Genomic DNA, 22,960 nt, shown 5'->3' with positions numbered 1-22,960 from the left:
ATCTTTTTCACACATTCTTAATCGTTCGTTGTGCCTTTTACAAGGTTAGTACTGCTAGCTGGGTCTTCTGATAGTGCAGAGTTTAAGGAAAATGCATGTATCATTCGTTAAAATAATGGGTAAGCTGTTCTTACTTTATCTTCAAAAATTTTATTGGAGTTTTAGAGAAGTGGTGGGCTAAGCTTGAACCTTAGCCATGATGGCATAAGTAATAGTTATAGCCTTTATTTTCATCTTGATGCTGCATGATGTTCAGTGTCCTATACTTATAGAACATGTAAATGCAAAAAAGAATGGACACTAAATATGACCATTTTGATGGACTAGATGAACATGGTATATTTGTGGAATTGATTATCCTTTGTTTGAAACTAAAAAAAAAAAAAAAAATTGCAGTGCCTGGAAAAAGTCTAAATGTTGTATGGTAGGGATCCAGAAGCGCTGATCACTAGGTATCAACCAAGAATTAAGGTCTAAAATTAAACCTAGCTTTTACTGATCGTATTTCTTCAACATGTTTTGGGAACCAATTTCATGATGATGATCTCAATGATCAGGATGCAGATCAATTGAGATGGTTACATGGTCCTTTTTGGTGGCCAAATGGATTTTATTTTATTTTTTAAATATTAATTGAGCCACATGGATTAGATCTGAGCAAAGTGTAACAATATTTGAATGTGTAGATCCAGAACAAAAGAGTTATAATCCAAAGTAAAATAATGATAGCTAGCTAGAAGAAATAATACAAGCTAGCTAGACATCTATATAAATTTTGTTTACCAATACAAAAAATTGTTTGTAATTATATGAAGATAAATTCTTTGTAGGCAACACCTATATGCACGTGAAGGAAACCCTTGGAAAGCATTACGTTGATATTAAATCTAGATCTTGATATCTGGACATTCTGATGCAAAGTGCAATCGTTCCCTAAATACTTTCAATTACTTTATATATAAGGTGATGAAGCCATTTTCTACACTACTTGAAAGAGCCTTATTTCCTGATTTTCTTTGGAAGAAGAATGGAATATATGTGCTTTCAATTTTTGGTTTATTGGGTGAGTAACATGGAAATTCCAGGCCACTTGCTTTTTGAAATCTGCTTTCAAAATTTTTAACATCAGCCAGTTGCTCTTTTTCTTGTTGTCTTCAAGTCCACTGAAAGGGCTTTATCCTCTTTAACTTGCCCTTTCTGTGTGCATGTTGTGAGGCACGAGCTTCATCTTGGATTTATTCTTTGAGTGTATAACCTGATTTAGAAATTGTGAAATTATTTCTTTCTTTTTGATAGGTCAAAGAGATAACCTTAGAAAATGTTTATTAAGTGTGAGATTCTATATTAACTGTCTGACTTTAATGAGAATTTTTCTTCTTTTCTACTTCGCCTTTAAAGCCTCGGAAGACCGACTTAAATTTAGTGTGATGGGGGAAGAGGAAGATAGAATGGCACGCAGACCTTCGACGTCGACTTCACAAGCCTTTTACACGCATCAGAATGTATTTGGAAATCCAAATGTCGACTATGTGAGTAGGCAGGTTGATGTTTTATTTTCTATTAAAGTGTGTTTGACGTGCTCATTCATCTAAGTAAATGCATAATGGCAGCATCCCCACGATATGCCCTACCCTCCGCCGAGTAGTTTGGAGGATTTCATTAGAGTTGAAGATTCATTCGGGGTATATTTGAGTTTGTTACCCAAAATTCAAAAATTTACATGTTAATTCATTTGTTTAAAGTAACTTAAATTTTTCTAACGTCGTGCTGCTATTGAATTGCAGATGCCACCTTATATTCAATACCAATCGTCGAGTAATCCGGAAGACTTGAGGCAAGAAACGCCTCCTGCGTCGATGACACCAAATAGTGTAGAATCTGAAAATGAAGCAAATGTTGGAAGTTGTCATGATGCTGATGGTATTACACTATTCGATGCTATGTATATATTTCTCTGAGTATTTCATTGATGCTAATTCATCATTATGTTTCCATTCATAGAAATGTTCTTCGACGTAAATGAAGATTTAAAGGGTACCATTGTTGTCCTGGATGAAGAGGTACAAGTTGAACCACCAAGATCAGGTATGGAGTTTGACAGTGAGAAAGAGCTTATTGCCTACTATAAGCAGTATGCCAAGTAAGAGGGTTTTGGTGTAAGGACACAGAGGACTAAAAGAGATGATGAGGGGAGGCCTGTATATATGACCATTGGTTGTGCCCGTGGTGGAAAGTACTATCCTTAGGGGTGGGTAGCGGGGCCCCGCACCTAGCTACCTCGCCCCCGTTCACCTCGCCTCTGCACGACGGGGTGGGGGCCCCGCCCCGAATCTAGTCCCCCTAATGGGGGCGGGGGGCGGGGAGGGCCCAAACCCGCCCTGCATTTCCCTCGCCCCGCCCTCATCTATATATATATATATAAACATAAATATTTATATATACAAAAACATAAATATATGTTTATATATATAAATATATATTTATATTTTACAAATTGTGTATATATAAATATATATTATAATTTGTTAGACTTGTTCACAAATTATGCATTAGCAAATTTAAAAACTATATAGTTTAAAAACTACTACACTACAACTTACACAAAATATGCATTAACAAATTTAAAAATTACATAATTTTTAAATTATAGTCATATTTATAAAATTTAAATTTACAATTTAGAGCTAAAAATATATATTTTTTTTATCACTTTTAGATTTAGAAATAATTTTTTAAAATAATAAAATATAGTTAATATTTGAAGTGAAAATAAGGCAGGGAGGATTGGGTATCCACCCAGCACCCCGCCTAGCGGGGCGGGTGGCAGGGAGGAAACCCCCACCCCCGCACCATGCGGGGTGGGGTGCGGGGAGGGGGCTACCCCGCACCATGCGGGTAGCACTCCTAACTATCCAAAGCCAAACATTAATATGTCGAAGCCACGGGCAACAACTAAAACGGGTTGTAAAGCGAAGGTAAATGCAACGTTGAACAATAATGAGAAATGAGTTTTCACCACTGTTGAAAATTCTCACAACCATATTACTATGAGCCCTAAGAAAAGTAGACTATTGCGATCGCACAAGCATCTAGATGAATATAGTCAAAAAATCCTCAAGCTGAATGATAGAGCCGGTATACGAATGAATAAGAAGTTTTATTATCTTGTTGTTGACGCGGGGGGTTATGATAATTGGCTTTTCAAGAGAAAGATTGTAGGAATTTCATTGACAAAGCTAGATATTTAAGGTTGGGTAAAGGAGGTAGCGATGCACTTAATGAGTATTTCAAAAGAATGAGAGATCAGAATAATGGTTTTGTTTCCTACATGGATGTGGATGATGATGGAAGGCTACAGAATGTGTTTTAGGCTGATGCATGGAGTCGAGCCACCTAAGAGTATTTTGGAGACGTTGTATCCTTCGATACAACGTACCTAACAAATAGGTACGGTACGCCGTTTGCTCCATTCGTTGGTGTTAACCATCATGGCCAGTCCATATTATTCGGCGGGATTGCTATCAAGCGAGGACACACATAATTTTGTTTGGTTATTCTGAATGTGGTTGGATTGCATGAAGGGTAGGGCACCGAAAACTATCATAATTGACCAAAATCGAGCGATAAAGAATGCGATTGCTACTGTATTCCCTGAAACTCGCCATAGATATTGTTTATGGCATATAATGTGCAAACTTTCAGTGAAGTTAGGATCGCACGCCAAATTCAACTATGGGTTGAAGACTGGCATTCAGTTTTCATTATATGATTCACAGACCACCACAGAATTTGAGGAGAGCTGGGGTCAACTACTTGCAAAATATGATCTGCAAGGCAACCATTGGCTTCAGTCCTCATATAAGGAAAGGTCCTTTTGGGTTCCAGTTTTCCTCACGAGTGTATTTTGGGCTGGTATGAACACAATGCAAAGGTCCAAAAGTATGAATGCATTTTTTGACGGGTATGTCCATGCTGGGACGACATTGAAGGAATTTGTCGACCAATTTGATAATGCTCTTAGAAAGAAAGTGGAGGTCGAGACAACGACTTATTTCAAATCGAGCAACCAAACTATCCTCTGCGTCTCTCGTTTCAACATTGAGAAGCAGTTTCAAAAAGTCTGCACGAATGCAAAGTTTAAGGAGGTCCAAAGAGAGTTGATGGGCCTAATGTGTTGTAATTGTTGGTTGGTAAGCACACAAGAGTGCATTTTAACATTTGATGTGTTGGATGAAATATCGTTTGATGAGCAAACCAAAAGAGTTCATTACTCAGTTTACTATAATGAAGATGAGTGTGAGGTAAAATGCACTTGTAGATTGTTTGAGATGAGGGGGATTATATGTAGGCATGCACTTAGAGGTTGTCAGTTGAAAAATATTAATGTGCTGCCAGATGTATATTTTCTAGATCGATGGAGAAAGGACTTAAAGATGCATTACACATTAATCAGAAGTAGTTATGATGACCTGTGGGGTAGATCAGACACGCGTAATTACAAGCTTATGATCCAAAGATGTTTGAAATTAGTAGCAAAAATTTCCTCAAACAACGACAAAGTCCATGTATTTCTGCACTATGTTGACGAGTTTGATAAAACATGTGAAGGTTCAACGTGTGACTCGACATTCCAATCAACTCAGGCCAACCCAACGGTGGTGTTGGATAAGGGTAAAAAGATTTTAAGTCCGAACGTTGTTCGAGGGAAAAGGAGACCTCCAAATAAGAGGAAGGTTCCACCCGTGGAGAAGATGGCAACAAAAAGAAAAAAACAGGTAATACTTGTCGAAACATGTTGGCTACTTGATATTTAGTAGTTCTAATGCTAATATATGAAAATTTTCCCTGGAACTTAGACTTGCAGGAAACTCCAAATAGATGAAAGTGAATTGGGTGAGAGCCCAGGATGTCAACCTTAACCAAGTTCATTTATTGACCTGAGTGGTAGTAACGACTCTCTAATATTATTTTCTTCATTTATATCTTTATTATATTTAACAATTTTTATATAATACTTGATGGGTAGATCAATCTCCTGCAGGTTGTTCCTTATGATTTTGTGAGTCTCCTCTTTTTGTGAAATGGGTGTTGGTGTAGATGAGGGAGGATGTTTTAAAGTTGATTGCCCTTTAGACAAGTGAGAGTGCCATTAAGCTCCAACAATGTGTTTTGGTATCTACGTAAGGTTTCTGTATTTTTGTTTTTCTATTGAAGATATTTGCATGTGGGAAAACATTGATAACAGATACCTTTTGTTTTTAGGAATTGTTGAAAGATCAGAAGTTGCTTTTTTGTAATTGCTGGGAGTTACTTTGCCCTGACTCAGTCCAAAATTAGCACATATGGCACTTGATATGTGAAAATCAGAAAAGCTGAGGTATGCCAAAAGTTAGAACATGATTTGTCAAAATTTTGGAGTTACTGCAATAGAAGCCCGTCTACTTGTGAATATCTATATTTGGGCTGTAGTAGTTACACTTTCAGGAGAAGTGTCATTTTGACAAATGCCCAAATTATGTTAGTTTTGATGTTGCTAACTTTCCTGAAAGAGCCTTATTAATTGATGTTAGTTTCATGGCTTGACCTGCTGTCTTTATTGATGCTGCTTTTGGAGCAATTTGTGTAGCCATTAGGTAATAAATCCAGCTGTGCTACTTAATCTTATATCGTATCTTTACATATAATTTATATGTCTAGGAGGTATAGCATCTATGGTGTATCAGTCACTAAATTGGGAAAGAGATGGAGATTATTATATAATGTTTTAAAACCAGATTATGAGTAGATATCATAATCTGGTTACTACATTTAATACTTGTTTCACTGGCAAGTGCAGCCCCTATTTGGTGAGAGATTCAAGTGTGAGATCCTTGTTATTTGGCTGACTACTTGATTGTTGAGATTTTGACAATTATGAACCAAGTTTCAAGATCATATAATATGTTTGCAACCAAGGAACGTCCTTATTAGATTATCGGTTTCAAAATATTTATGTTCTAATATTTGGCTTTGTAAGATTATTCTAGCAGTATTTTTATCATGTGAAAACACATGGTACCCTTTTTATTTCAGGAACAACAAAAATCGTGGTATGCAAACTTCTATTAAAGCCATCTTGAAGGCTACTGCCACACCACATTTTGTAGAGTCCTCCAGAAGTTTGGCTGCTATGTCTAGGCCGAAAGCTAAATATAATGCAATTGTGAGTCGAAGTGATTTTTATAGATTTAGCTTCTACAAACTATATGAGATTTTTCCATTCTTTTTATGCTACATTTAAAAAAAAAAACTAATTTATTCCTATTTTGTAGCTATTGAATCTGTGAAAAGCAAAAAGCATCAGAACTCGGCTTGTTTCTAGGTTTATAGTTAAGAGGAAGTTGTCCAGGAGCTGCACTAAACTGAAGATTTAAAAAACAGTTGCAAAGATTTTGAATGGTTGATATAATGTACATTTCATGTGATGTGCCTAGCATAGAATATATATCTTTCATTTTAAGACTCGGAGTAGGAATTTATTGTACAATCCAGTGAATATGTATGCAAAGCTGAACTTGTATAGCAGGAAAATGGAGCCACACTTAATAGCTGTTCTTGTATATGGTAATATGTTGAATTACTAATTACTTTAGAGTTGAATTTTTATGTACATCTTATAAATTTGATTCTACCATATCTATCCACATATTGGATGTGGGACCGGATCTCACCCAATGATGAGGTAAAACTTGAAGTGCCATCAGGATGTTAGAACTACCACCATTGGGGTTTTGCCATTGAACTTCATAAATGCAGCGGCACAATAATCAATCAAATGAGATCAAAATGATGCGGATTATTATGTTATATACTTGGGATAATTCCACCTTCTCCAAAAACAACAAAAATCCACCTTACCCTTCAAATCAAACTAGGATTAGAAAATGCCAACACCAATACTTGAATTGTATAAGAACTGGAAGTAAATTAATATCATGTGTGTTTTGAGCAATGTCACTAAATAACACTTAGCTAAAGTCTATAAAGACAATGTAATTGCACTAAAGTTCTTTACACAGTGAGGTTAACACCATACACATTACATACATGGTCTTGGTCCACAAACCATGTGCACTTCAAAAGGAGCATGCAAAACTCAAAAGAGTTCATACACCGTACTTTACATATAATTTATCCGAACTAAATAAACACTATTACAAATGTCAGAATCCAGTACAAACACAAAAGTTTTCACTTTTGCTTTTTCAGATTCTTTGCCATCACTCTCACTTTATCTTCCCGTTTCCGAACAGCATACTCGCGTTGTAATACATCATTCCACGAAATACTTGTCGCCTTACTCTCATGGGCATGAAAATTTTCCTCTAGCAAATGAAGTATATCGGCCTATACAAAAAATTCACACCTTGCTTCTCCCTACACACAGTATTATAACCCAATTAGTACTATCTTATTACACCCCAAGCAGCAAACCATTAGGCAAAACAAAACAAAGCAAACCATGCAAATTGCTTTTACCGTTTTATAGTTTGGGCAAGCAAAGAATCTCCTTCTAGGATTTTTTGACGTGTGAGATGTCTTTAGTGGTGTTTTCAAACCACACCAACAAGTTGGAGATTCCATGCCAAAATCATTAAGTACAGATGATGATTGAGATGTTGACATGACTGATTTTGAAAAAACAAAGAAAATTTGTACGTGTGAGAAGTAAAAAAAAGGGGTTCTATAGCAATAAATAACATTTATGAAATAGGAAAAGAATACCCATGTTACCAATAAAGTCTACTGGTTTTATTGAGGTTCTCTTCGGAATGTGCAGCCACTAGGAACTTACATTCCAGTGTTTTAAATCATCAAGCTGGCACACATCACATTATCCCTCTTTCTTGTCAATTTACAAGGGGACACCCTAAGAACCTTCAACCATTATTAGAGAGAGATAGTGTGTTAGGCATGTCTCTCATTTTCACACGTGTGAATGATGTGGGTTATGTTGAGAGAAGAGGGAGGATAGCAAATATATATTAATGATATTCATAAATATTGTTTAAACACCATTGGGTTCAAACTTTAATTCTCTTTTCAAGACCAGATCTGAAAAATGGTAGAAACATACAGATCAACTATTGAAAGCCATAATGAGGAAAATCTGTCTAATCATAAACCAGAAAAAGAACACAAAAAGGATTAATGATGAAACTTTAATAGGAAGCCACCTCCTTGTTAACACAAACACAAATCTTAAAAATTCTGGAAATAAAATGCCAAATAATATTCTAGCAAAACTTAATATGCAATAACTTGTATGATTAAGATTTGTTTTTAATAAGAAAAACAATATTAATTAAAAAACTTATAGATTTACAAACTTTATTTACAAAAATTGCATATTACTGACCATCTCAGACCTGTTATAGGAATGCTGAAGCTAAATGTTGCTTTTGTGTATGACAAGATATCACCCACTGACTCCTATAGACACATGTAAACAGATAAATTAGGAGTAAATTAAATATGTTGAGATTAAGCAACCAACATTGGTGATAAAGGAAAAATCTTGAGCACACCCATATCCACAAAGACACCTAAAGGTTTGATAGAGCCAGAGGCGCACTCATTTGCAGTGGAAGCATGACAAAATATGCATTCAATATCTAATGGTTGAGGAATAAATTTTAATGGCATGGCCTTTCAAGATTTTCTTGCCTCTAATGTACCTACTTAGGTGGGGCATCAGAGTTGTAATTCTGAAATCTGCTTTCGGGATGTCAATAAAATTTGTTTATTTATCAAAAATATATATATACCCAATTGACTGAAATCAGAAAAACAAAACCTTGATAAAGCTAAAGAATCGGTGTCAAGTTGGGGCTTATGAAGAACTTCATGGACAAGAAACTATAGAATGCAGAAAGTCTAATGCACAATAACCTAAACACCACTAGAAAGAATATGAAAAAAAATAAAAAAGAAGAATAGCTATTGTTTTCTATCTTAAGAATTTCATGAACAACTAGCTTAGAATAAAAAGCTATCCCAAAGTTACTCCACACCAGATGGAGCACAAACAGAACAGAAAGAGAGACTTCTTGCTAAAATGGTAAGGAGGTACCTGAAAGTTTAAATCAATTGCAAATTAATAGAAGAGAACATTATTTGAGGATTTTAAAGTTAAAAAAAATAAAAAAAAAAAGGAAGTGAATCTTCAATAACAGCAAGCATTAAACTGCAATCAAGCTCGAAAATAAGAAGAACTTGCCAAGGAACAAAATCTCATGCAACAATTGAAACAAACAAGCATCAAAAGTCCTCAAAAAATGTTGAAAGTCAAGCAGTTCTGTTTGGATCAAACTGTGAATCATTGAATACTAGCTTACAATTAGCCAAGCAACAGAGTTGTTTTTTCATTTGTTCATATCGTATCACAGTATTCATCACAATAAAATTGTGATGTCAAAAGTAGTTTTTGTTCACGAGAATGTGCAAACTAATAACCTTCAAATATTTAAAACATACAACTACCATAATAGAGGTCTAAGACATAATCTAAAAGAATAGTTAGAAATTAGACAAAATAAATGATACATTGTGATGAAGGAGCTTGAACTTATAACCTGGATAGCGAGTAATAAATTCTTCCTAAAGCATTTGCAATTCCTGAAAAGAAAATGACAGAAGAACCGAATTTCACCATTAGTTTCTAGCAAATACAGGGAGCAAAAAATAATGAAGCAAATAGAGAAAAAAAATTTAATTTTGCCCAAGCCCTAGAATCACAGATTATTTACCTTCCCACAGATCTTAGGGCTTCAAGTTGGTGGACTGAGGGTGGCTTCGCGTCAGTGGACTAAGGGCTTCGCGTTGGTGGACTTAGGGACCTAGGGCTTGGGGATTGATCTCCTCGGGAGGGCTGAGGGTCCTGGTGGGGAGGGTTGAGGTCGGTGGTTGCTTGGCTTCGGGGGCTGAGGAGATTCAGGAGGGGGAGCTTATGCGAGACGAGGGGGAGAGTGCTGTTATACAGCATGCGAGAACCGAGAACCCACGTTTTGGGAGAGAGGAGGGAACTCGAGCACCCAGTTTCTTAATCCTCTCTCAAAAATCAAATGGATGAGGAGATTTGGGAGGGGGCGTTTGTGCGAGACGAGGGGGACAGTGGGGGAAGACTGCTCGGGAATTTCGAGTTCTTACGTTCGAGAGAGGAGGGAACACGAGCTTTGTTTCTCTTTCTTAAAAATCAAATGTACGAGAATGCTGAGGGAGGGAACGGAAAGCCAGGGACATTTTCGTCATTAATGAACGCCACGTATGGTGTGTGCCCGGCTGCTCCCAAACAGGGGCTGCTCCTAATATTTTTCCTTTTACTATTTGCAATTGGTCAACAAACCACTTGTTTGTTTCTTGTTAAAAAAAATAAAAAATAAAAAACAAGCCACTTGTTATGAATTTGCAATTATACAAAATTTAAAATATTATTATTTTTTAAAATAATATTAAATAAAATTTTAAGATAGGCAAGTCACACACATTTTTTTAAAAATGATTTAATATTAAAAAATAATTTTTTATGTAAATTCTAAATTTATCTATTTTTTTAAAAAAATCTCTCAAGTGCACCAATAAGCTTCCTCAGCTATTCTCCTTGAAGTAGAAAAATAATTTTTAAAGTACGAAATAAATACTTATGGTTTGAAGGAATTCTTTAGTTCATGAGGGAAGTTTCTCTCACCCCTCATCTTTGTTTCAGTATGCTATCACTGAGTGCAATGCCAATCAATAAGCCATGCTGACCATTTCTCAATCACACTTTTCAGATTCAACTATAATTGTGAAATGGGAATTAGGACCAACTAATTATATCAAGATTAATTGGGATGTTACTATCCAAAAACAATCAAACAAGATTGGTATTAGGATAGTACTTAGAGATTGGGAAGGGTTTGTACTAATTAGTGTAATGAAACCATTGCAATATTGTTCTAATGCAACATTGGCTGAACCGAGGGGTCTATTCGAAGCTATTAATTTGTGTAAAGAGCTGGGCTTAAGTGGTTGTTTACTAGAGTGTAATTTATCCCAAGAAAAATATAACAGAATATGCGTTTAAATATATAAAATGGTATTCAAACGCTTGGCAATAAATGTAAATCAATAATAGATATAATTTTTAAATAATTCCACGATTGTTGAATTTATCATCAAGCTATTATCAAAATATATGAGGGTCTTACAGCAAAATATTGAAAAATAGTAGAAAATATTTCTAAGATGATGGATGTATAAATTGTTACGATATCATCATTTGTATCTCTTGAAGCAATTCTTAGTACTGAATTGCCAACTCCCTTTGCCCCTCCTTTTGTTGTTGTTGTCTTAATCGTATCGCTACGTTAGTTTCATTCAATGATACTAACTCCTCCGACTCTCTCTGCCTTGACCTTAGTTACTCGATCTCCAATCTTACTTCTTCTATGTCTCGAGAAGAATTACTTAATCTTAGATCTTGAATAAGAGGCAGAAGCTTTTATACCTATAGGTTATCTAAAATGGGGTTTCAAAACTTGGTAAAAATCTCCGTCACTTGTTGAGGATTCTTCAAAAGCAGAGTCGTTACAGAGCATCTTATCCTACACAATAAAAAGTAATTTAAGTTAGTATCTATGAGATAAATATGTAATTAATACTATATCAAAGGTTCCCCAACTCTTTCATAATTTGAATGTGTTTCAGGAAGAGTCCATTTCTCATCAAGATTAGTATGTGCTTTAGTATACGAAATTGTCAAGTTATACTTAACAGGATTCTCTTCTTCTTAAAGACAAAAAAAAAAGAAAATAATAAATAAATAAAATAGAAGTAAAAGAACAAAAATGCATTTACGATAAGGAAAAATAATTTAATTCTAAGTACTAATTTCTTGGAGAGGTGATGGAAAGCTTTCGAACATGATGATGGATCTTTAAGTTAGATCTATTTACTTTATTACACAACTCCTCTTCTACAAAAGAAGCAAAATTATTAGACAATATGAGAAAGGGAAAATGAATAGAATCTAATGAAATATAACACTTACTTGGTATGCTAGCTCTTCAAACATATCACATAATTTCTTCTATTTGGCTAACCTTGTCCCTTGAAAAGGATTTTGGTGTATCTCCTAAGTATTTTTAGATTTTTTATAGTATTCATGGCATCTATCTTTGTACTTGCATCATGCATTATTTATCAGTTCATCAACAGTCTTAAGCTTCTCTCATCCCCTGAAATTAATTTCAAACTCATCCTCGAAAATATTTTTAGAATAAAATTAATAAGCAATCCAAGCATTATACAACACACCATATATATATAATCATATATAGATCCGAAACCCATTCCTTACTTTTCCGGCCACCATACATGGTGGATGATTGTGTGAATGAGGGAGTGAGTTCATAACCTCCCTTCCTGTTTGTTGGAGAAAAACCGTCGAATCATGAAGATTTGTTGGTTTTGGTTTCGGGAATGAGTTGATTCAGTCATTGATATATTCTTGAGTTTTCCGTTCAAATTTAGGCTCAGGATGTTCAAATAACTTTGAATCGTCGTTTTAAATTCCATTCCGATTGTTCCGGTAGGAATTTTTCGTTCTGGTGTAATATCCTATACACTAGATCTTCTTGTTCCGTTTTGTTTCAAATTTTGGCCTGTTTCGGTCCGTTTAGGCCATTTCGGCTGGAATTAGAATTCCAAGCCTTATTTAGTTTCAGATTATTTTTGTAATTTTCTTATACTTGGATGTCATTTTTGCAAATTGTAAATCCAAATGATATTTAATTAATTCTAAAATATAAGATGTATTTATATAACTTTAATTTTTTTGTAACTTTAAATATGTTCCCTTATTCTCTTTTTTTAAACTTCATTATTTTTAATAATTTATCTATTCTTTTATTTTTACGTCTCAACTCAAGTTTATAATTTTTTCAATGTATATTTATTTTATAAATCTTCAATTCTTCCATATAAATATATATATATACACACATATATATGATACACACATATTCTCTTATGAAGAAGTTGTATTTATTACTACTCTAGATAAAATGCGTCCCCTCTGTCAAATCTCTACTTTTCCCATCTCCTCTTATCCATTCCAGAGCCATTTTTGTGGATACCACATCCATCCTGATTAATAGAGTCCCAAAACAATGCAATGTTCAAAGTTCAAACCATCCTTGCTCTATATTCTCTCTTTCTCTCACTAATCTCTCTCTGGTGTTAGCAGTAGCTGACCATGGTGGTGGCATCTCCCTCCCCCAAGGAAGAGACCCATTCCATATGTCTGATAATGAGTCCTCCTAGCATAGTCCTCATATTGTGCCCATTCTCCCTGCAACAACATCTGAACATGGCTCATTATCATTGTCCAAGCCCAAGAAAACTAAAGGTACCAGTGTGGCATTGAGTGTGACTTTGCCATGTAGCCAGTGATCCTTGAGATATCCACAAGATTTTGAGGTTTTCCGCATTGGCCTTTTGGGGATTTATGGAATGAGATCTCGCACAAAAAGGAGGAGAAAATAGGGGTAGTCGACTAGGCTTAAATATACCATTTTGTCCCTTAATTTTCAACTAATTTACAAAGGACCATTGATTTAGACGTTCTTCTTAATTTCAGATTGAAATCACCATTCTGGCCAAAATGGACCAAAATCAGCTGGAATGGTCAGAATTTGATTTGGTGCGAAACAATGACCTACCCCATGTCGGTTATTGTTCCAGTATGAAAAATTCTAGCTATTTTGAATGAAATGGAATGGATTTCAAAACTTTGAACCCGATGCTAGTTAGCTTGAGTGGCTTTAGCAACATGATTTGGAAGAGGAAGAGTATCAAGTCTGTAACCAAAGACATAGGATGGAGTCCAATATATGAACAGTGGTTACCTATCCTAACCTTGCCTATGAGTTTTATCAGGGGTGGCTAAAATGGGTGTCATAGATGAAGAATTCACATTCACAATACTGGGGGGTCAACATAACATTCTCCACTGACAAGGTCGTTGAGATTCTAAATATCCCTCGGGCACTCAATGCATATCTTGCTTTACAACTAGTTTAGCATAAGGATGACAATGAGGATCTCATGAAGTAGACAATAAGTAGACAATATTAGAGGACGAGAATGCCGAATCAGAAGTACTTTGGTTAATATATATATTATATAAAAAATCATATAAAAATTATTTTATACAATATAAAAATTATTTTTAAAAAAATTATATATATATATATATATAAACTGGTTCGGTTCGGTTTAGTTTGGTGTTAGAAAAAGGAAAATATGAACTAAACCGATTTCAACTGGTTTTGAAAAAAATGGAATTAGTACCCAACTGGACCTAACCCAGTACTGGACCAAATCCACCAGTTCGGTCCGGTTTACCAGTTTACCTTTTTTTTCACCCTAGTATTAGATCTCTAGGAATGTAAAATAGGCATCATGTTAATTTAGTATATTTTGCTATTTTCTAATTCTATTTCATGGTATCAAACATTATCGACAGTGTGTAAAAGGTGTTCCTACATTTAATTTTGTTTTTTTAATGAAAAATGATTAAGTTATCTTATTGTTTGACCTTAGTATGTTGTATTTACAAATTTTCAAAACAACTCATCGTTATCCTAATATTCATACTAATTTTAATAAATTATATTTCATTATCTAGGAATAGGAGGAAGGCTCCCGTATCCGACCCACCCATTCGACCCCCACTTGGAGCGGGCAGGGGCCACTTGCACATGGTGGGGTGCAAGCATATGACCGCTAACAATAGGTATTGGAGGGCTGGTCCCGGGTTGGCCTAAGCCCTCTCAACCCATTATATAGAAATTTTAAAAAAAATAAGATTTGTAATGATTTATCTTAGGGCTTCGAATGAAGACTCGGAATTAGCTTAGGGGCTCATTATGAAACCCTTAATCTAATTTATTTTGGGATTTCATAACTGAGAGATTGTCTATAGTATTTTGGTCATCTGTATTTCTAGCATAGCTTAAGAGTTTTCATTTAGCATTGGGCACGTATATTGGATTCATTTCGGAGTTCATTGTCTCCCAACACTCATTATTGGATGAAGGAAGTCAATTGAGATTCACAATGTGGTAGACATTACGCAGAGCTATGAGGAAGATGATGTTAATCACTCTGGAAAAGATAATCGATCTTAATTCATTATTTTACTTTACTAATGATAGATTGTGTTATATTTATTACCAATTCAATTATTGTAAGGACAACTTCAGGAAAAAGGTTCTATCTCAATCTATATTGGTCGCAATTTGACTATGATACATAATTATTGGTTTGTTAACATCGATAGTTAACTTCTATTTTTGAGACATAATATTATTCATACTCTCTTTTCTTTTCTTTTTCATTTTAGGTTTTATTTTGTAACTCGAAAAGCCCAATTGCTTGCTATGTTACTTTTATTTCCCTTTTTTTAATGTATATTTGTTTCAATTGTAATACCATTGTTATCCATTCAAGCTATTTGACAATTTTTAATATTTTTAAGTTAATTTGTAATAGTGTTAGATTAAAAAGTAATTGTTTATACTACTTATAATATGTTAGAATTATTAGTAAGCAACTTTATTAGGTTTATTGATATTTAGGGAAAATTTCTATTTTATCTTTTATAGGTTTAATTTCAATTGAAGTGAGAATAATTTTTGGATTCATTGAGACTCATAGGGGGCAAATGGCCTCAGGGACCAATTCGCCCCTTGACATCTTGATAGGGAGTTGGGCTAGGGCCTAGGGGCCCAATTCACCCCCTTCACCCATGCGTGTGAGTTGGGTGGAGCAGGTAGCAACCATATTATTATCTATAGAGTTTTGTCATGTAGAAGCAAAGTCACATACTAATCTACGTACTAATATTGATTCATTCATATTCAAAATTTAAATTAGCACTGTTTTCAATAAAATCTACTTTTTAACCAATCACATTATATTGATGTACATATTAGTACACAGTTATGCTTGCAACTAAATTTTTCCTTATCTATGTCCTTTAAAATGAATTTAGTTAAAAATCCATTAGGTTTTGTTCAATTTGTGTCAAACATTATTTCAAAGATTGTTGGGTGATGTTGTCATATGTTCTAAAATTTTCATTGACATTTTATCAAACTAGTTAAATCAAATTAATTAATCAAGTACATATTTACCAAAAATAGATAAATCCTTCTCTTTAATAATTACCTCGTATGAGTAATATTTTTATCTTTTCAAATACTATAAGCTTCTAACATGCAAAATATTTATAATATAATTTTTTAGTATCATATTTTATGTTTTTTAATTGAAGTAGAATGTGTAGGGTCTAGGCATTTCTAGATTTATTTCCGCCTAGTATTCATTTCATTGCCACATATGAAGAGTGGGATTGTCATTACTTGATCAACAAAGTTTTGAATAAGCCTTTGCATCCCAACATAGTCCATGAACTCAATATCTACAACTACAATCCCAACCAACTCGCCGGTACGCATGTTTATTAGGATTTCCTTCATTTATTCCACGAGTAATCAAAGTCTATCACAATAAAAAAATGTAGGACTTGAACTATGCCACCTACAACAGACAAACCCGACGTGGACGTTGAAAATCTAAAGAAAGTAGATTATGATACGCCATATTATAAGAATAACGGTAGGTGATGAATAAGATCCGACATTACTTAAGAATGATAAGTTTTTGCTCTTTAGAAGTATCCAATAGGGCTCTAATTATATTATTAACTAATCATTTTAGAGTATAAGTCATGTAGTTTGGTTCTATCGGAGCGTTACACTTAAAGCACTGGCATTGGCTTAACAAATATCGATACAATCTTTCATTCATATGCCTAATATGGAATACAGCAGTCCTGGATTGCCATAGGCGTGATAAAACCATCCAAGTTTTTATTTACATCATGTAACTTGGTTTACTTCTATTTGGGATTTTGCTTGTTTCTTTTTGATTGATTATGCGTTATTCATTTTACAAAGTTTACTGTGATAAATTGGTTTAACCTAATAAAAATTAGAATTACATTTTGCTAAGGTTGGGTTCACTTACTGCTGCCCAAGAGGGAACGGAATTTTTTATTTTATGTAATAGAGTTTTTTTTTTTCCTTCCATTTTGTAATATAATTTTATTAATAATAAGAAGGCATTATCCAAGAATATGGTAGACATACAAAGCTATAATTCTTTATTTTATGACTGCTGATTTAAAAATATATTATGACCTGTAAATCTATAAAAATATGTTGAAAATTTTGATAAAAGAAAATAAATAAAATTATTTAAAATAAATAAGATTTTATTATTTTCGACAGTTTAAATGGATAATCAATGTGAAATTTAGTTTTGACTTGGATATTAATCAAAGTTTGCCTAATTGAATAGCCAGGTTGATGTTAATGCTTTCAGAATCATTGTAACTCTCAAGATGCCAGGGATCATTCTAGCTCAATGATCTTTTTCTGTGCTCTCTGACATCAACTCAACTTTGGTTTGGATAGTGAATTGAAATAATTTGTGAATAGTAAGAAGATAATTTATAAATAGTAATAAAATGATTTGGAATAAAATATTTTATGAAATTTTAGAAAAGTAAAAAGAAGAAATTGAATAAAAATATTATAAATTAAAATATTATTAAAATATTATTTTTATTTGAAAATTTAAAAAAGTTAAATTATTTTTTATGTTTTGTTTAGAATTCTAGAAAAATTATAAAATAATGATTAGATGAAAAAATTAAAAATTAAAAATTTAAAAATATTTGTATTTGTGACATTTTGATATGGGCAAGGGCAAACCGGCTCTCTCCCCGTAAAGTAAAGAAGGCTCTCAACCCCCTAGGAGGCATTACAGAGTCTGGGATTACAGTACCATTCAATTACTGGCTTTTTTCAACTTGGACTTGCCTTCCGGGAAGGGAACAACTTTGAATGGCCAACTGGACACGATGATTTTTTTTTTTTCATCCTCTTTTGAATTTGCCAAAAACTAAGGCCATGTTTGGTTTGGAGAAATTTTTCAAATTTTGTTTTAGTTTTCAATAAATTTTAAAATGTCAAACCAAGCATCTTTGAATTTAAAAGAAAATACACTACTTCAGCTTTTTAATGTTTCATTCAATTATTATCCAAATGCAGAAATGGAAACCACCTTTTTTTTTTTATATCCGTGGGTGTTCGGGCCAGCTTGCTTCTACCTTGACTAATCCTACAGGTCCTAAAGTTAACGGTCAGATAAACCTCCAGTGACCCTGAGGGGACTCAAACTGATGACCATTGGGGAACAAACTCAAAACCTGACCAACTGAACTACTCCTCGAGTTAAAAATGAAAACCACTTTTACAAATACTTGAATAAAACATACTCCTAAAAAATTATATTTAACATCTTTTTAATTCTATTTATTTTCCCAAATTCAAATACAAAACTTATTTTTTAAATAAAGATTATTCACAATAATAATACATCTCAAGATTTTCTCCCTTCTTTTCCAAAGCTTTTTCGGTTTTTATGTTTCATCAACAAGGTGATGAGCAAGCAAGGACTATAGTATATAATTATAAGGAAATCCACGATGCACGTTAGAAACTATCATGTTGTTAAGACGATACACAGACTTGGTAAAACCACACAAATAGCAAGCCCTTAGAGCATAATACAAAGTAATAAATATGTGTCCAACTGCTATCAACACATCAAACTACTCTACATAGGTTTTCTTTTTCTTTTAATACGGCGATCGAACAAGTCTAGGTAAATAAAAATGGGAACCATTAAAAAATTAGAGATCATAACAATTCCAAGAAAGCAATTTAAATCACGACTTAGCCTCTTCAAGGAAGGGCAAAGGGAAGAGAGAAGGGAGGAAGGGGAACAAGGGTAAGACAGAGTGACAGGCAGCTGTTTATCTCTTTACACCTATTTGATCACAAGATTGAGCAATTCATATGTCCTTTGCTCTTCTTTGACTTCTGCTTGGAAGGTTGAAGAACAACCCTAATGGCCGCATCAAAGACTGCCTTCACATTCTGCAAGTTACAATTCCGTAAATGAATTAAAAGCCATTGGCATCATAAAAGACATGAATGCTGTTGAAAAAAGGTATATTTATTATGCCTGCTGTGTTTTTGAACTGCATTCGATATATGCAGGTGCACCAATCAGCTTCCTCAGCTCTTCTCCCTTGAAGTACAACAATAGTTTTAAAGTATTTAGAAAAAAAAAATATATAATTTGTCAATCTAAACTACAAAGCTAAATGATTGAGCAGTCTATCATCAGAATATACAAAGCAAAAGTCTTTACTTGAGCAGTAGAAATGGGCACTGCACCGGGATGGTCAATAGAGAACTGCGTATCATCCCGAAGATCTGGTCCACAAGAAATTGCAAAACAGTAAGGAATTTTTCATAATTTTAAAACTCATTACATAAACTTAAGAACAATCAGGTAAAGAAAACAGTACTGAAATGAACACTGTACATAATCAATTTTTAATAAGAAACAATGAGAAATCACAATACATATGCACACACAAACATCATCATACATTCAAAGCCTTTCCCAAGCTTTTGCAGCAATAATTTCACAAACAGTCTTTTGTATATTTTATTCATATAAAAAGTTTTTGAATAATACCCGCAGCAAGCCAACAAGCCCCTATTTACATATAGAAATTCCAACTTGTATAGACACACACACACACACGGAGGGATATCAGATAAATATGCTCAATATAATTTTATACTCAAAGAACTGCTAAAAGCACTCACAGCAAGATGTCAGCATGAGTCTTAATCATGGTAGAGTTCAATGAACATACAAGTACCTTGAAACTTATTAATTACATAACATAGCTATTCAAAATATTATCATGGTATGACCTACAAAAACATTCAAGAAGTAAATTGATGCATAACTGATTAGAAAAACTACTAATAATGTCACTTAAGCCTTTTCTCAAAGAAAAAAATAAATAAATTAATGCCACTTGAGCTTAGTAAGTGCATACGGCATTGAAATTGGACAAAAGATAGATGGTTCAAAGCCAAATTATAATAGACCATAATCACATCAGACATGTTTAACAAGAACGTTGAGTCAAACTTAAAGACCAAAATAAATAAACAAATATCTGAGGAGAAAATTCCCTCTGCAGAAGTAAGAAGCTAAGGACAGCAGTTAATATAGCTGCATCAATTTTTGTGGCATGAAATGTCAGCATGGCCGGGTCCTTCGTTCCCACTATTGGGGAGTAAACCACCGATATATAACCCCGACCAGAACCATGTGTCATATAATCCGATGGATTTCCTAGTGCGAAATTGAACCCAGACTCTTTTTGTCTACAACATATAGCATCATCAATTACCACATCATGGGACAGAAAATTCATACCAAGCTTTGTTCCAACAAGAACTATTGGAACACCAGGTGCATAATGCTTCAACTCCGGAATCCACTATAAGAGAATCCAGTGAAAGCAGAATTTGTCAGAACATTAAAAATTTCTCATCTCAAAAGTATTCTTTGCTTAAAAAAAAAAAAAAAAAAAAAACCCTAGTCCAACAAAATCCTCACCTTCTTAGAAACATTTTCAAAACTGGCCTTACTAATGAGAGAAAAGGCCAGAATGAAAACATCTGCTCCACGATAACTCAAAGGTCTTAACCTATTATAGTCCTCCTGTCCTGTTTTACATATGTATTAAATTCAGACTCAGTAAATATAGACTTATAAATAGAAAATGGTGACTTTTGCAAACCTACCAGCAGTATCCCACAACCCCAGGTTAACAGTGCTCCCATTGACAACCACGTTTGCACTGAAATTGTCGAAAACAGTAGGCACATAATCCTGTTTCCCACAAAATGTAAATAGTTATAATGGTCCCCGCATTGCATTAAATCAAAACCCCAAACTTTATAAGATGTGCATGAAAACAAAATTGGCGAAATGATATTGCAGATGTACTTCAATTTGTTTGGCGGAGTGAACATAATGCAGAAAGATATCAAAATTGAAAATTCATAAAAAGGACATGCATTTGAAATGAGCACATAAGATTTCAAATATTCTTGTCCAGACCACAAATTTTAATGAACAGACAGATTCTAATCCAGGTAAAAACCATGCAGACCAAATCTTAAAGAAATTCATTACTCACTTCCAACTTGAAAGACACACATAAGAAAGATAAAATCTTTGACTAATTAAGCCAAAGGTTGGTATAAATGAAATAATCATATACCAACATTTCAATGCCTTTACCTAGTTGAGCTGAGGATAGATAATACATGAACCACAAACTCTCATTTTGATTTGCACTCTGTCCCTACGTATAAACCATTTTTTACCAAATTTAAGCCTCTTTATTTTCTTTTTACTCATTCTTGTTTTCCAAATAAACCAATGACGGCATAAAAACCAATCAAATTTCGTTTCTAATCATATTTCCCGCAGTAGAACACGAAACTAAACAGAAAGAATGAAAGAAAAAATAACCTAAGACAATCATGGCCCCACAATTATACAAAGGAACGAAGTTACAAAGAATCGGGACTCACCGTGGGGAAGGTATTGCTGGTATAGGAAATAAGCAAGCAAGTTTTACCCACAGCTCCGTCACCGACCGTGACGCACTTAATAAACCTCGAAGCGCTCATTTTCTTTCGGTAATTTAATTACAATTATAAATATTATAATGCGAGCCTCAGATCTTTCACCTGAGGACCTGATCACATGGATAAACACACGACACACCTCCTTAATGTGGAACCTCTACTGCGTCTTCTTGTTCTTGTTCTTCAATCATACGTCTGTACGGAAAAAGAAACAGAGAAACTTTCAAGACAACCCTAGAACAATGAACAAATGATCCTAAATTTAGAAATGCAAACAACAAATAAAAGAAAAGCACCATGTGAAATGAAGGGGGGGGAGTGGAGGATTCGGAGCCCCAACCCTAGAAATGGGGGGAAGTGGGGGGGTTTTGGTTGAAACAACTGATCAGAGAGAGAGAGAGAGAGAGAGAGAGAGACCCATTAGAATTGATGGCCGGGAAATAATGCCGTTGAAGCGTTCGTTTAGAGCACTATTCCTGGCCAACAAACTACTCACTACCCCAATCCTCGCGCCAAAGGCTTTTATTTTCTAAATTTTAATTTATTATTTCCTTTTTGAGTCATGCTATTTACCACGATACCATCTCGCTCCCTCTCCCTCCGATGCGATTTACTACTTTTCTTGCAGTTTACACTTGCATAAATCTAAATAAATTTAGGTAAAAGCTTCTATGTCCATTATTTTTGACCGTTGACCACTGGTTAATTTTTATTTTATTTTATTTCTTGATTAGGAAAATAATTTTAAATATATTGATATATATTTTTTAAAATATTTAAATATATTAAAAATATATATATATATATAAAAAGAAAATTTCGCCTGTGCGGCATAGTAGACTTGCTCATAAATTTAACCTCTAACATGAAGTGGCGTCAGTTTATGGATAATATTTATTTTATTTTATCTCTTTATAATTTTTTACTAAATGTAATCCTTTTTATTTTTTTAACGCGATAGGTGTAGATACAATTTTGTGCAATATTATACATATAAGATATTAATCTTATTTCATTAGTTTTTTTAATTCAAATTATGAATTTTAAATTTTAAAATCTTCACAATTTAATTGGCATGTCAAAGGGAAAAAACATTGGCTGCCAATTTAATTTTTGAAAGGTGGTCACAAATTTCAATTAAAAACTCTAGTCATCTCTTAAGGCGCTATTATCGATTGTCCGATCGAAGGGGACTGAAACAGGCCTATTTGAGAAGTCACAAAGGTGGTCGGGCCTCTCCACAGAGTGCCACACCACACAAAAAACTTTTA

General features: G+C 34.0%; 2 protein-coding genes across 4 annotated transcripts; one reads left to right on the top strand and one right to left on the bottom strand.

Annotated features, from left to right (window-relative positions):
- The first annotated feature begins 3,560 nt into the window (after window positions 1-3,560).
- Window positions 3,561-4,814, top strand: LOC122274560 (protein FAR-RED ELONGATED HYPOCOTYL 3-like). The gene has a single exon (XM_043083586.1). The coding sequence runs from the start codon at window positions 3,561-3,563 to the stop codon at window positions 4,812-4,814; it is 1,254 nt and encodes a 417-aa protein (XP_042939520.1).
- Window positions 4,815-18,683: 13,869 nt separating this feature from the next.
- LOC122318916 (rac-like GTP-binding protein RHO1) lies at window positions 18,684-22,266 on the bottom strand. Of its 3 annotated transcripts, none has more exons than XM_043136667.1 (8): window positions 22,107-22,266; window positions 21,633-21,884; window positions 20,835-20,922; window positions 20,647-20,756; window positions 20,464-20,527; window positions 19,372-19,436; window positions 19,183-19,248; window positions 18,684-19,094 (listed from the first exon to the last, which is right to left on the bottom strand). In XM_043136667.1, exons 2-8 carry the CDS (start codon window positions 21,729-21,731, stop codon window positions 18,993-18,995), a joined length of 594 nt encoding a protein of 197 aa, XP_042992601.1. In that variant the 5' UTR covers window positions 21,732-21,884; window positions 22,107-22,266; the 3' UTR covers window positions 18,684-18,992. The 3 variants fall into 3 exon arrangements, with proteins under 3 accessions (XP_042992601.1, XP_042992602.1, XP_042992603.1); XM_043136668.1 differs by having other exon boundaries at window positions 21,986-22,122; XM_043136669.1 differs by lacking the exon at window positions 22,107-22,266 and having other exon boundaries at window positions 21,633-21,974.
- Window positions 22,267-22,960: the final 694 nt, after the last annotated feature.

This window comes from Carya illinoinensis, chromosome 8 (assembly GCF_018687715.1).
Source record: "Carya illinoinensis cultivar Pawnee chromosome 8, C.illinoinensisPawnee_v1, whole genome shotgun sequence".
In the NCBI taxonomy this organism is placed as follows: Eukaryota; Viridiplantae; Streptophyta; class Magnoliopsida; order Fagales; family Juglandaceae; genus Carya; species Carya illinoinensis.
The sequence above is the reverse complement of the archived record's forward strand: the minus strand, read 5'-3'. Positions and strand labels throughout refer to the sequence as shown.